This window comes from Mustela nigripes, chromosome 5 (assembly GCF_022355385.1).
Source record: "Mustela nigripes isolate SB6536 chromosome 5, MUSNIG.SB6536, whole genome shotgun sequence".
NCBI lineage: Eukaryota > Metazoa > Chordata > Mammalia > Carnivora > Mustelidae > Mustela > Mustela nigripes.
In genome coordinates, this window is record NC_081561.1 from 127,672,616 (window position 1) to 127,687,117 (window position 14,502).

Genomic DNA, 14,502 nt, shown 5'->3' on the forward strand with positions numbered 1-14,502 from the left:
GCTTTGATTGGTTTATATTCTGTTTAGCATTATACCCTTTAGATCCAAATGGCAAACTTTCATTCTTTTTTTTTTAATGGCTGAGTAATATTCCTGTGTGTGTGTGTGTGTGTGTGTGTGTGTGTGTGTATCACATCTTCTTTATTCATTCATGTATCAGTGGACACGTGGCTGCTTCCATAACCTGATTATTGTAAATAATGCTGCAATAAACATAAGGGTGCATGTATCCTTGCAGATTAGGGTTTTCGTATTTTTTGTTAAATACCAAGTAGTGTGATTACTGGATCCTAGCATAGTTCTATTTTCAACTTTTTGAAAAAAACTCCGTAGTGTTTTCCACAGTGGCTGTATCGGTTTGCATTCCCACCAAAAGGGCAAGAGGGTTCCTTTTCCTCCACATCATAGCCAACGCTTGTTGTCTCTTGTGTTGTTGATTTTAGTCACTCTGACTGGTGTGAGGTGGTATCTCATTGTGGTTTTGATTTGTATTTCCCTGAGGAGGAGTGATGTTGAGCATCTTTTCATCTTTTCTTTTGGCCATCAGAGACTTGGGTGATTTTGATGCGGATCATTTACTGTATATACAGGAGTCCTCTCACCCACATTCTGCTTTCTGTGGTTTCAGTAAACTGGTCAGCCACAGTCCAGAAGCAGATGACAAGCTGTCAGAAGGTCAACAGTAGCCTCACGGTCACTCCACCATGCGTACATCACTCACCTCACTTCATCTCACCATGCTGGCGCTTTATCATCTCACATCCCAAGATGGGTGAGTACAGTACAATAAGATATTCTGAGACAGAGAGACTACATTCATATCTTGATTTTGGACTTCCAGCCTTCAGAACTGTGAGAGAATAAATTTTTGCTGTTTGAAGCCACTAAGTTTGTGGTAATTTGTTAATGGCAACCCTAGGAAGCTAACACATTCCTCAACAGTCTCGCTGAAACCACGCATTGGAGAGCAATGTGGAATTTAGTGAAAATTCAGCAAGGAAGCAATGAAGGGGACTTGCTGTCTTGTAGCAGACCCTGTTGGTAACTCACTCTTCTTCTTCCGGGCAGAGCCCGGCTTTTGTTCTAGTGTTTACCCTTCCCCTCCTGGCTGAGGGAGGGCGACCCCACCTCCAGCTCCAGGAATTTATCCTGATTGGTACAAGCCAAAGCATTGTTTCCTTTCTTTCTGTTATCAGGGGATGGAATGTGACTATTGACTTTGAGAATGCTGAGATTTAGTTTAGCCTTATCTAGGAGTGGGGATCCTGAGCTCTGGCCTTTCTAGAAGTTACATAAGGCTGACTGCTAGCCAGTGACGAAGTTACTGAGGCATTAACGACTTGCAGACACCTTGCTAGGCGCTTTACATAAAATGTTTCTATCCCTGTAAAAGCAATGTTTGGTAACCATTCCTAACCCAGGTTAATGAAGAACTTGAGGTGCAGAACAAGTGACGTAAGGTGTCATATAGCAACCAAGGTGAAGTTTAAAAAGGGTTAATGAGATCATATGGATTACCTGCATTTAGAGAAAGCTTCAAACTCCCTAAACCTCTGGCCTCCGCCTCGCTGTCCAATCTCATCTTCCCCTTTCCTCTTGCTCACTATGCTCTGGTCACACTCAGTTTCTTCCTTGTCCATTGAGTTGTGCCCACCTCTGAGCCTTCGCAGTGGAAAGATCTTTGCACAGCTCCTTTTCAGTCTTTCTGCCTTGCCTCACATATCATTTTCTCAGATGACACTCTTCTTTGGCCATAATGTTTACTCTTGCTTCTTCCTTCCAAAGTACCCCGCTGGCCTCCAGCTTGCTCATTCATTCAACAAACATTTATTGAGCACCTACTAGATCCCAGGCTCTGCTTTAGTGTCTTTATACATTTTATCCATAGCACTTAACACTATCATAATTATTTTAGATATTTATTTGTTTAGTCTTATTCTTTACCATTGAATGACAACTCTTTGAAAAGGGACTTGAGGGGTACCCGGGTGGCTCATTTGGTGAAGTGTCTGCCTTTGGCTCAGGTCATGATCCCAGGGTCCTGGAATAGAGCCCCACATCTGGCTCCCTGCTTAGTGGGAAGTCTACTTCTCCTTCTCCCACTCCCCCTGCTTGTGTTCCCTCTCTCGTTGTCTCTCTGTCTCTGTGTGTCAAATAAATAAATAAAATCTTAAAAAAAAAGAAAAGAAAGGGACCTTGACTATCTTGATCATTGATTGCTGAGTTTTTAGTAGCTATGGCAATGCCTGCTGCTTTGCCTGGTACTTAGAAAGAATTCAATAAATATTTGTTAAAGGAATGTATTTCTTCATGTTTATTAATAGCTGACTCTATTATAGGACGATGAGGTGCTTGGAATAAAACATTGTGATAAGAGCCAATGGTTACTGGAAGCCCAGCTTCTTACAAGTTCCATATAATTTGCCTATACTTAACTAGTACATAAAGAACAAATTGGTAAAGATCAAAGTGATTAACTAGCCTCTGAATGCGTCTGGATGTAATGACCTTTTTTTATTTTTTTAAGATTTTCTTTATTTATTTGACAGAGAGAGAGACAGTGAGAGAGGAAACACAAGCAGGGGGAGTGGGAGAGGAAAAAACAGGCTTCCTGCTGAGTAGGGAACCCGATGCGGGGCTCAATGTGGGACTCGATCCCAGGGCCCTGGAATCATGACCTGAGCTGAAGGTGGCCGCTTAACTGACTGAGCCACCCAGGTGTCCCTGGATGTAATGACCTTTAAAGCACTGATTCTAAGCAATACATATGTCATTCCATTCTAAGAAGGCTAGAGTGACAACAGGTTTGAGATGAAGCTTCAGGTGTCTTACCTGAGTACTGACAGAGGCAATGATTACCTTGTGGCCCATGACAAAGGAAAAGATGTGTTCTCTAGAATAAGGCAGAGAAAACCTTTCTGGCTATATATTACTTTCCTGGAGCTGCCAAAAAAAATTGCCACAAACTTGGTGGCTTAATAAAATAAATAAAACCCTTAAAAAAGGGCGGGACAAAGGGGCGCTTGGGTGGCTCAGTGGGTTAAAGCTTCTGCCTTTGGCTCAAGTCATGATTCCAGGGTCCTGGAATCGAGTCCCACATGGGGCTCTCTGCTCAGCAGGCAGCCTGCTTCCCCCTCTCTCTCTGCGCCCCGCCCCCCGCCTGCCTCTCTGCCTACTTGTAATCTCTGTCTGTCAAATAAATAAAATCTTTAAAAAAGTGGGGGCACTTGGGTGGCTCAGTGGGTTGGTGCTCTGCCTTCGGCTCAGGTCACGATCCCAGGGTCCTGGGATCAAGCCCCATACTGGGCTCTCAGCTCAGCGGGGAGCCTACTTCCAGCCCGCTGTCTGCCTCTGCCTACCTGTGGTCTCTCTCTCTGGCAAATAAGTAAATAAAATATTAAAAAAATAAATAAATTTTAAAAACCAATAGAAATGTATTCTCTCACAACTATGAAGGCCAGAAGTCAGAAATCAAGGTGTTGGCAGGGCTGTGCCCCCTCCGCCATGCCAGATGAGAATCACTTCTAGCCTGTTCGGGCTTCTCTGGGCCACTGTCATTTCTTAGCTTGAGGCTGCATCATGGCAATGCCTGCCTCCATCTTCACATGGTCTTCTGCTCTGAGGGCGAGTCTAAGCTGCCTCTACTTCCCTTGTATACAGACACTTGTGATAGCATTTTGGGCCCATGTGGATAAGCCTGGATGATTCCCCCATCTCAAGATATTTAGTCATATCTACAAAGACCTTTCTTCCAAATGAGGTAACATCTGCAGGTTCTAGAAATTAAGATGTGGACATTTCTTTGGCAGCCATCATTTACTTACCATTGGGTACTCTGGATAAAATTTAAAAATTCCAAAAGTAATGGATTTATGTTAGAATGTTTTTTTCTTTTTCTTTTTTTTCATGTGGTAAATTCATATACTGTAAAATTTACCATCTTAGCCATTTTAGGTACACAGGTTAGTGGTATCCAATACATCCCCAGTGTGGTGTAACCATCACCCCTTTTCAGCCCATAACTCTTTTCACCTCATAAAACAGAAACTCTGTACTCATTAAATAATAACTCCCTATTCTTCTCACCCCCCTAAACTCCTGGTAACTATTATTCTACTTTCTAATTTTATGATTTTGACTACTCTAAGTACTCCATATAAGTGGAATCATAGGGTCTTTGTCTTTTTGTGATTTAAGTGAAAAAAAAAAAAAAAACAATTGTCCCCTTAACTAATTTAGAAGAAAAGACTTTGGGTGCCTGGTTGGCTCAGATGGTTACGTGTCTGCCTTCAGCTCTGGTCATGATCCCAGGGTCCTGGAATCGAGCCCCGCATCCGGCTCTTTGCTCAGCGGGGAGCCTGCTTCCTCTTCTCTCTCTGCCTACTTGTGATCTCTGTCTGTCAAATAAATAAATAAAATATTAAAAAAAAAAAGAAAAATAAATAAAATCTTAAAAAAAAAAAAAGAAGAGAAGACTTTGTGGTAGAAGAGACCTTTGAATAGAAGAAGTAATCACTGGCTAAAGCAGATGCAAGACCTTTTGTGAAACAGAATGTGGCTCAGTGTGGCCAAAACAGACCATTTTACAGAAGTGAACCTGCCCTGGAGAAGCCCAGTCATGTCTACACTGTCTAGCATTGGTCTAGGATTGACCCTAACTAGAGTAGGACACTGGCTTTAAAAGATCCAGAGTAGGTTCTCTGGGGGGAAATAATCAGATTAAAAGCAACAAAACTAAATTGTTCCCTAGACCTGTTACATTCGTAAATACTAATTGTGAGATATTGTGGATATTGGAACTATGGGGATGTGTTTGATGTGTTATATTTAATGGATGTCAGTTTCTTTTATTTCTTTTGGTATTTTACGGCCTGTCTTCTTATAAAACATAGGTGGAAGAATTGTTGTCAGTCAAATTGATTAGGTATTGAAAAAATACAATGAAGTTTCTGGTCACACCAGTCAGAATGGCTAAAATTAATAAGTCAGGAACAAATAGGTGTTGGGGATGGTGAGAATGAGGAGAAAGGGGAACCCTCTTACCTGGTTGGTGGGAATGCAAGCTTGGCAGCCACTCTGGAAGACAGCATGGAGGTTCCTCAAAAAGTTAAAAAAAGAGCTACCCTACAACCCAGCGATTTCTCTACTAGGTATTTATCCAAAGGATGCAAACACAGTGATTTGAAAGGGCACCCCCACCCCAATGTTTATAGCAGCAAGGTCCACAATAGCCAAACTATGGACGGAGCCCAGATGGTCTAGACAGATGAATGGATAAAGAAAATGTGGTATATGTATATACAATAGAATATGACTTAGCTATTAAAAAGAATGAAATCTTACCATTTACAACAACATGGGTGGAGCTAGAGGGTATTATGCTAAGTGAAATCAGTCAACCAGAAAAAGACAAATATCATATGATCTCTTTTATATGTGGAATTTAAGAAACAAAACAGATGAACATAGGAGAAGGGAGGGAAAAATAAAATAAGATAAAATGAGAGGGAGAGATAAACCATAAGAGACTCTAAACTAGCATCTGCCTTTGGCTTGAGTCAGATCCCAGGGCCCTGTATGGGGCTCCCTGCTCAGCGGGAGGCCTGCTTCTACCTCTTCCACTCCTCCTGCTTCTGTTCTTTCACTTGCTGGGTCTCTCGCTGTCAATTAAGTAAATAAAATCTTAAAAAAAAAAAAAAAAGAGACTCTTAACTATAGGAAACAAATTGAGGGTTGCTGGAGGTGAGGAGGTCGGGGATGGGGTAACTGGATGATGGATATTAAGGAGAGAGCACACGATGTAACGAGCACTGGGTGTGATACACAACTTATGAATCACTAAACTGTACCTCTGAAACTAATAATATACTATATGCTAATTAATTGATTTTAAATTAAAAAACAACAACAACAAAGAAACAAAAAAACAATGAAGTTTCTAGGTAGGAGTTCAAGTCAACAGAGTTGAGGGATTTCTAAAAGGCAATTGTGTATTTCATCCTGCTAACTCCTCTGTCTGGCACAAGGTATCTGATTTTATACTTATTGTCCCATAAAGCTAAGGCTAATCTTGTAGTAAAAATGATGTGTGTTGAACTTGAGATTTCTCACTGTAATTACAAGTTTTGGTTACAAGTTCTGGTCCTTGTACAGCTAACAGCAGGTTCTCAGCCCTTAACTGCTCTAGACTGGCGTCTAGCTGCAGGTATCTGAAGACCTCTAGTTTGTAGGATTAGTTTCTAATCTAGTAGTAATCATGCTTGAAAGTATTTTTGTGCCTCATTGCCTCCACAGTGGGGTCTCCCATCTTGCTGCTTTAAGATCCTCTCTGGCCCTGAGAGTAACTTTCATTGCCCACAGACTACTTCTTGCCCTGTACTAGTCCACAGAACTGGACCCCTGCAGTAGGGCTGGCTTAATGAGTGTGGGACCTGTGCACTTGCACAAGGTCTTTTGCTTAGAATGGTCTCACACTTAGATTAATGCTCTTCCCTGTCATTTTAATTTTTAGTAATTTTACCTTTGAACTGTTCTGTAAGCAAAAGCCAGAGGGGCTCCAATGGGACAAAAGAGAGGGCATGTGAGCAGAGATAGGCACAGTATGTGTTTGCTATCCCTTGCTCTCACGTTCTCATGAACATTCCTGATGCCCTGTCATTACCCTAGAATTCGAGGGGACCACATATGAGGGAGTGTGACCCACTGGTGGGGGCAGGGGAGGATGATGGCGGCCCTGATACACCACACTTTCCCTTCAAACTAAAATTTGCTCCAGATGCTGAAAGAAGGTGATAACAGTCAGAGACATGAATAACCAAGGAACCTTTCTTACTCATGTTACTTTCCTGTATTAGCTAAACACTTAGGCTGAAAAGGATGACACAGAAGGAAAAGAAAAGATAGGGCAATCCAGAGTTCCCTATCTTGCAGTCTTTCCTTAACCATTAGGAAGTTAAAGTTAGAGAGTGTGCTAGAACTTATGTGCATATTAAGAAGTGAAGTTAAAAGCTCAGCTAGTTTTGTGCATGAAGCTGAATGTACAATGAAATGCATGTAAGGGGAGTCTGGGTGTTGGGGTCTGCTTAAGAGCTAAGCATGGAGCCTGCTTAAGATTCTCTCTCCTCCCTCCACTGTTCCTGCACTCCCCTCCACCCCCCCACAGAAAGAATGAAAGGCAATGTATGTCTAAGCTGCAAAATGCAAATTGTGTAATTATGGTGATTCCACATATGAGTTAAATGCTTTTATATTTGCATTTCAAAATAGCATTGTATAGCATAAAGACAAATAGTAAAATTCATGCCAGTGAATAAAATTTAAAATTTTTGTCTACTTAGAACAAGATTAATTAGCAGATAAAAAGCACCATGACAAACTGAGAGAGAGGCCATGGAAGAAAAGAAAACACTTTATATTTTAGTATGTTTAAAAGCACTTTTCCCTGCTTTTGGAACCAGGTGACTCACAGATTACATGGCTGGCCCTGGTCCTGAGTGCCGGTACCAGGGCGGAGATCTGGCTTTCCTACCACACTATAAACCAACTGATTTGAACTAAATGGCTGCTCTCTGGGAGCTCCTGTCACCATTCTTCACCTGCTGCCATTTTGTTAATATAGAAAAGACAAATACACACACGTGTGCACACACAGACATACCCAATAGACGGGAGTGGAAGGAGGGACACGGCGGCCCTCAACAGAGTCTAACCTGATTCAGGTTCTGTTTCAGGGACCTCAGGTGCTTCAGACTCCTCAGGTAAGGATCCCTTGGTGTCCTCGGCTATCTCCAAGGCCTCAGAACCTTCCTGAAGGTAGGGCTCCTCAATTTCAATCACCTCGTCAGCCTCCAGTTCAGCGTCTTCTACTTCTAGAAAAAAATGAGGAGAAATAAATTATTACTTGGTTTAGGTCAATAGATATTTCATTGGGTGCTAGATATTCTGATCAGTGCTGAGACCAAAACAAAGAATAAGGAATGGCCCCTGTCCTCCTGGAGCACGGGGTTTGATGGGACAGACAGATACTTTGTCTGCCTATTTCATCTATCCAAATGTAGCCACAGTGTGCAGTACATGTGCTCAGAGCCCTATGGGAGTAGCAGCCTAAGGGTTTTAACAGAAACTGGAAACAGCCCCAAAGTCCATTCAGTAAGAATATGGATAGAATAACACGGTCTGATATGGAGCCGTTGAAATGAAGCTAATCCAAATTGAGATGTGCTGAAAGTATGAAAACACAATGGATTTCAAAGACTTAGAAAAACCAAACGTGAAATATATTCAGTATTTTTTTGTACTGATTGTTAAAATAATATGCTGGATATAGTATATTAAATAAATATAATTAATTTCACCTGTTTCTTTTTGCTTTTTAGGCAGCTACTAGAAAATTTACAGTTATGTTTGCAGCTTGCATTGTATTTCCATTTGGCAGCGTGAGGCTAAATTTAATGTATAATGATGGATTTTCTTATATCTAATTACAAATAATGGAACACATTGATCAGTATGGCAAATGTAAATTTTAAAAACGCAATACCAAGCTTTATGTAGTTGCATGGAAGTCTTACGGGAAGAAGATGGGGCGAATGGTAAAAAAAAAACCTATCTCCGCTATTCCTTTTAATATATTCATGAAATTGAAAAACAAGATATTTCTATGCAGATGATATGGAAAACAAAACAAAACAAAACAAAACAAATGAGCTTGTTTTCTGGACTCCTGTGGAAATTTCTGCCCCCAGTGAGTACCTTCCAAGACTATCGGGTATGATAGTCTTTGGCATTCGAATTTTGATCTGAATCTGCATGATTAAAACACCCAGAGCAAAGCAACTTCGTGTTCTTGGCATGCCTGGGGGGGGGGGGCAGTCTGTTAAGCCCTCAGGTCCTGATCCCAGGTCCTGATCTCCCACTCCCTCTGCTTGTGTTCCCTCTCTTGCTGTGTCTTTCTCTGTCAAATAAATAAATAAAAATCTTAAAAAAAAAAAAGAATTATTATTATTTATTTATTTAAGAGAAAGAGAGAGAGACACACACACACACACCACGGGGGTTGGGGTAGGAGGGTAGGGGTGGAGGGGGTAGAGGGAGGGGGAAGCAGCCTCCCCACTGAGCAGGGGATCCAGATGCAGGGCTTGATCCCAGGATCCTGGGATCATGACCAGAGGGGAAGGCAGCCACTTAAAGACTGAGCCCCCCAGGCCACCCCTATAAATAATGAAAGATTCTTAAAAAAAAAAAAGAAGAAGAAAGGCAAAACATACCTAAAAAAAGAAAAATGTTCTAGGTCTACACCAGGACTACAGTACATGTAGCTTCTAAGTATGTGTCTTACACTGGGGTGACTCTCTTTTGTCATATAGAGGAATGATGGTGAGACACACAAGGAAGTAGTAGCATTTGCTGAATCCTACTAGGGTTTGGAATGAAGTTATGTGCTGTACAGCAAAAACTCACTATGTATCTCTCATAGTAAAAAAAAAAAATACTTCCAATATGCATACATGTAAATTATTTTTAATTTTTATCCATATTAGGTACTTTACGTAACATACAAATAAACAGAGTTTCTATAATGATGCAGAGAGGTGTAAAAAGTTCTAATATTCTTCTAGAATTCTAAGCGATAATCTGTATACCAGAAAAGTCACAGATGGCCTGAAGTGTTCTAAGATGCTCACACTACCTGTGATTTTTACTAAGTATCTATTGCTTCATAATAAATTACTCCAAAATTTAGTGATTAAAGCAACGGTAACCACATATCATCCTTGCAGTTTCTGGGGTCAGGAATTTGGGAGTAGCTTAATTGCTGCTTCTGGCTCGGGGTCTCTCCAGAGACCCAGATGTCAAATGAAGATGTCAGTCAGGGTTGCAGTCCCTGAAGGCTTGCTTGGGGCTGGAGGACTGACTTCCCAGCTGGCCACTCAAAGCCTGAACTGAACTCAGGGAGCAGAGATAAGCTCTGTATTAAGTCCCGACCCACAGAAACGTGTACAGAATAAAAACCGTAGTTGTTTTACAGTTTCGGGGTGGCTTGTTGTCAACAAAGGAAAACTGAAATACTTTTCACTCTTTTGAGTGGATAGACCCTTTTGGCAGTATGGTGAAACTTAAGGACACTCCTTAGAATAATGCTTTCAATCCCATAAAATACAATACATAAAAAACCAATTATATTGAAACACAGTTATGAAGATATCAAAATAAATTTTGTGCTGTAGGAAATTTGTGCATCTTTACTAATGCATTACATAACAAGAACTAGCAGCTGGTCTAATTACCATCATTTTGGGAATCGTGATTAAGCATACGCAGGATATATAAAACTGTAACATGATATGAAAATATCTTAGTTTCTATTGGTAAGAAAATCAAGATACTACTAATATTATTATGGTTCATTGCCTATATTAATTATTAAGTGAAGGAAATACTAAATTCCAAGTTAAGGTTAGTGAAAATAAAGTTGTAACTATTTTCCCATTCAAGTTCACAGACCTCTGTATTTTATCCATGAACTCCAGGTTAAGAACTTTGGTCTTAAAAGAAACTGCTGGAGTAAGTTCTTTTATAACAGATGAAAGTTTAAGTTCAAAGACAATAGGTATAGCAGGAGATGCTGTTTTCTCAATTCCTGCAGGATCCTTATACTAGAAGGAATTCCAGCATTCATGTGTCCTATGTGACAAGGGAAGCCATTTTAAGACACGTGGCATAAGCTGTCTATTGTGGATCCCAAGTGGGAGCACACGTAGGTATCTGTGTCAGAGCTCTTTTCCTATGACTCCATTACTCTAGTGACCACACAATTTATTTTCCAAATTGGAACACTGAGCATGAAAGTGGGGCAAATAAATATTTCTGTACCATAGGCATAGCATAGACCTAGACTCTCATTAGCAAACTGGGAAATATGGTCATGCTCTCTGTAATTCGCTGGAATACTGCAGTTGCCTGCAGTAACGGTACAAAATTAAATGACGCATTATTAATGATGTAAATCTGTGTTTGCCTTTTGATTTCTCGCTCATATCTTCCAAAAGCCTTTGGTCTGCTTCTATTCTGAATGCTTCTTCAGTGGCTTTTCTGAAATAAAAATGTCCAAAATTTAATCATCTTTGGAAATTCAGATATTTTACAATATTCTAGGGTTTAAGGCTTATAGTGGTTAAAAATTGAGTAAATTTTGCATAATGTTCATTATACTCTTTAACTTTACAATGTAAATGTTTAATTTGCTCATATTAAAGCCACCTAATTTCAGGGTTTTCTGTTTTTCCCTTTTTAGTTAAGAAACGTTGCAATGTTATACTTTAAAAAATTTTGGCTATTAATTAAGAAATCTGTTAAAATTCATTAAAGATTGTCTATGCTAAAAAGGTAAATGGGAGAAGTTGTACCATTTTCCCTCCTGAATAAGTCAGAAATGTTCAGAAAAAAAAAGTTAAGTGACAAAAAGTGTAATACAAGGCTATGTATAGTACAATTTTAATTTTGTATTTGAAGTTTATATAAATAATGATTAAAAGCCCAGAAGTATAAACTGTTAATAGTAATTATCTTTGGATGCTGGCATTATGAGAGTTTTTACTTTTACTTATTATTTTTTACATTAAAATTTTTTCTATAGTGAATAAATAGATAATTATCTTTGCAATCTTTTCAACACAGTAATAATGAAATTTGAAAAGACATGAGATATGAAAACTTAATTGTCTAGAGGGAATCTGTTTTTCATTAGGGTTGCAGCACTAAGCCTGACTTAATGGTGAAGACAGACAGGTATAAGGAAAGCTAGTAAAGTGACGGAGAAAAGTAATATTTATTAAAAATTAAAATGTGTATACCTTTAACCTAGAAATTCTATATCTAGGAATTTAGCTCTCAGGAATCAGCATACTACTGCACAAAGAAACACGTATAAGAATGTTGATTGCCGCTTTTAAAAATAATATAAAAAAACTGTATCAAGTATTCACCAACAGGGGATGAATTAAGCAGAGCCCATTCGTATCAGCTGCCCACTCTGGGGCGGTTTTCCTGACTATTTTATAGGTCTGTCGTTCTCCATATTCAGTGTTCTTGCCATCCTTTCCCCATCCTGTGAAAATCTAGTTATTTCTGTCCTCCTCAAAAGGCATCACTACACTTGTCAGGAAAACAATAATAAAGCCCTTCTTTCTTTTCTTTTAAGATTTTATTTTAGAGAGACAGACTGTGAGCAGGGGCAGGGTCAGAAGGAAAGCCTGTAAGAGAATTTCAGAGACTTCCTGCTGAGCGCAGAGCCAAGGTGGACTTGATCACTGGGGTATGGGGTTGGGGTGGGATGGAGTGGGCTCTCACAGCCCTGAGATCATGACCTGAGCCAAAATGGAAGCTTAACCGACTGAGCCACCCAGGCGTCTCTTTCATTTCCTTATTATTGTATTGTATTATTTCTTCAATTTGTGGTTACTGGTCAGCAAAATTATTAAAGTCACAGATAAATATGGTAAAAAAAAAAAATCTTACCTTGCTCGGTTTTTTTTTTTTTTTTTTTTACAGTGTCTTGTGTGAGTAGACATTTGTTCTAGAATAGTTTGATGTTGGGCCATGAAAATATCCACAACTCAGTACTTCAGACACTGAAAATATTTGTAAACCCACTCTTTTTCTTAGACTTAATTAGAATTGGATCTACTTAGTAGACCACTGTTTTGATATTACAGACATTTCATAAATGTAACTTGTAAGTAGATATTTAATAGCTATAAAAGATTCATTGACTTGTTTTATAATGCCGGGCATGTTTTACCTTGCTGCTTCTTCCTCTTTTTTTTTCTTTTGTAGATCATCTAGTAATCTTTCTAAAATCTTAGAGTCAACTTCAGTCTTATTCTCTAAATACAGTCTATTAAGTAAATATTTCCCTGAAATACAGATAAAGAGAATAATATTAATTTTGAAGCTCTATAAAATATAGTGAGAAACTTTGGTAATTAATGACAAAATATTGTTCCTGCCTATATCCAAATATATTTCCCTTTAAGCATTTATTAAATAGAGTCCAGGTTCTTTAAAATATCGAGTCTATCTGAAATCCTTTCTAAAATGTGAACATCAGCATGATAAAAGTAACTAAAGCATGAAAAGAGGTGATGTATCATATTTTCCCCCTGGAAACTTTCTTTTGAAATATATTTCCTTAAAAGGTAAAATGACGAGAACCGCCATCTTCCAGTAATTTGCCAAAATGACCAACACAAAGGGAAAGAGGAGAGGTACCCAGTACATGTTCTCTAGGCCTTTTAGAAAACATGGAGTTGTTCCTTTGGCCACATACATGCGAATCTACAAGAAAGGTGATATTGTGGACATCAAGGGAATGGGCACTGTTCAAAAGGGAATGCCCCACAAATGTTACCATGGCAAAACTGGAAGAGTCTACAATGTTACTCAGCATGCTGTTGGTATTGTTGTAAACAAACAAGTTAAGGGCAAGATTCTTGCCAAGAGAATTAATGTCCGCATTGAGCATATTAAACGTTCAAAGAGCCGAGATAGCTTTCTGAATCGTGTCAAGGAAAATGATCAGAAAAAAGAAGGAAGCCAAAGAGAAAGGTACTTGGGTTCAGCTGAAACGTCAGCCTGCTCCACCCAGAGAAGCACATTTCGTGAGAACCAATGGAAAAGAGCCCGAACTGCTAGAACCCATTCCCTATGAATTCATGGCATGGTAAATAAAAAGAAAATAAAAGACCTCAAAAAAAAAAAAAAAAAAAGGCAAGATGACAGAATATTCTTGGCTCCTATGTCAAAGATTATTTGACTCTATAGGTCTGGGTGTATTTTCTAGGCTCTCTACTTTGTTCCATTGGCCTAGGTATCTGTTTTTATGCCAGCATCATACTGTTTTAATTATTATAGCTTTTTTCAAAGTGACAGAATAATTAAAATTTAGTTTTGCTATCTTGATGTATTTAATATTTCCCATTTGAGGTATATAAGGACTTATATACAGTCTTTACTCTCAGCCTCATATATTTTTCAGTTAGAAGTTAGAGTGCTGAGAATGGGGTGTTAAAGTCCCAGCTCCAAAGAAGAATTGTAAGGGCCTGAGGGAATATCCAGTGACCCAGCACACCATTCCTGGCCATCTACACGGTGAGTGGTTGCCTCATTTTGTGTACCTCTAGATTGTGAAGGGATTGCTGGTGTGGTATGTGTAGCGTGGGAGAGTGAAGAGTTTTCTATTTTGTATTTTAACTAAACATATTATCAGCAATAAAAACCTCACTTTCGGATTTACATGATAAATATTTACCAACCATTGTTTTCCGTATCTGACAAACAGATTACTAAATCAGGTATAATTCCTTTCTCGACTAAGGCTATCCATAATTCTTTTATAACGGGGCAGTTGTCCAGTATCCATCCTCCAAACTTCGGGGCACCAGAAAACCTCTTCATGTTTTCTTCAGCTACCTGTGAAAAATGACACACTGATATTACCATCAT

The 14,502-nt window shown here is 39.2% G+C and overlaps 1 protein-coding gene and 1 pseudogene across 1 annotated transcript in view; one reads left to right on the top strand and one right to left on the bottom strand.

Moving 5' to 3' along the window:
* AK9 (adenylate kinase 9) overlaps positions 1 to 14,502 on the bottom strand; it is a 113,613-nt gene that overhangs the window by 50,028 nt on the left and 49,083 nt on the right. Inside the window, exons 17-20 of the mRNA XM_059401588.1 lie at positions 14,313 to 14,469; positions 12,800 to 12,914; positions 11,018 to 11,091; positions 7,710 to 7,868 (exon numbers count right to left, since the gene is read on the bottom strand). Of these exons, the coding sequence (XP_059257571.1) occupies positions 7,710 to 7,868; positions 11,018 to 11,091; positions 12,800 to 12,914; positions 14,313 to 14,469 (505 nt within the window). The remainder of the gene's footprint in view (positions 1 to 7,709; positions 7,869 to 11,017; positions 11,092 to 12,799; positions 12,915 to 14,312; positions 14,470 to 14,502) is intronic.
* LOC132017486 (large ribosomal subunit protein eL21-like) lies at positions 13,212 to 13,749 on the top strand (annotated as a pseudogene).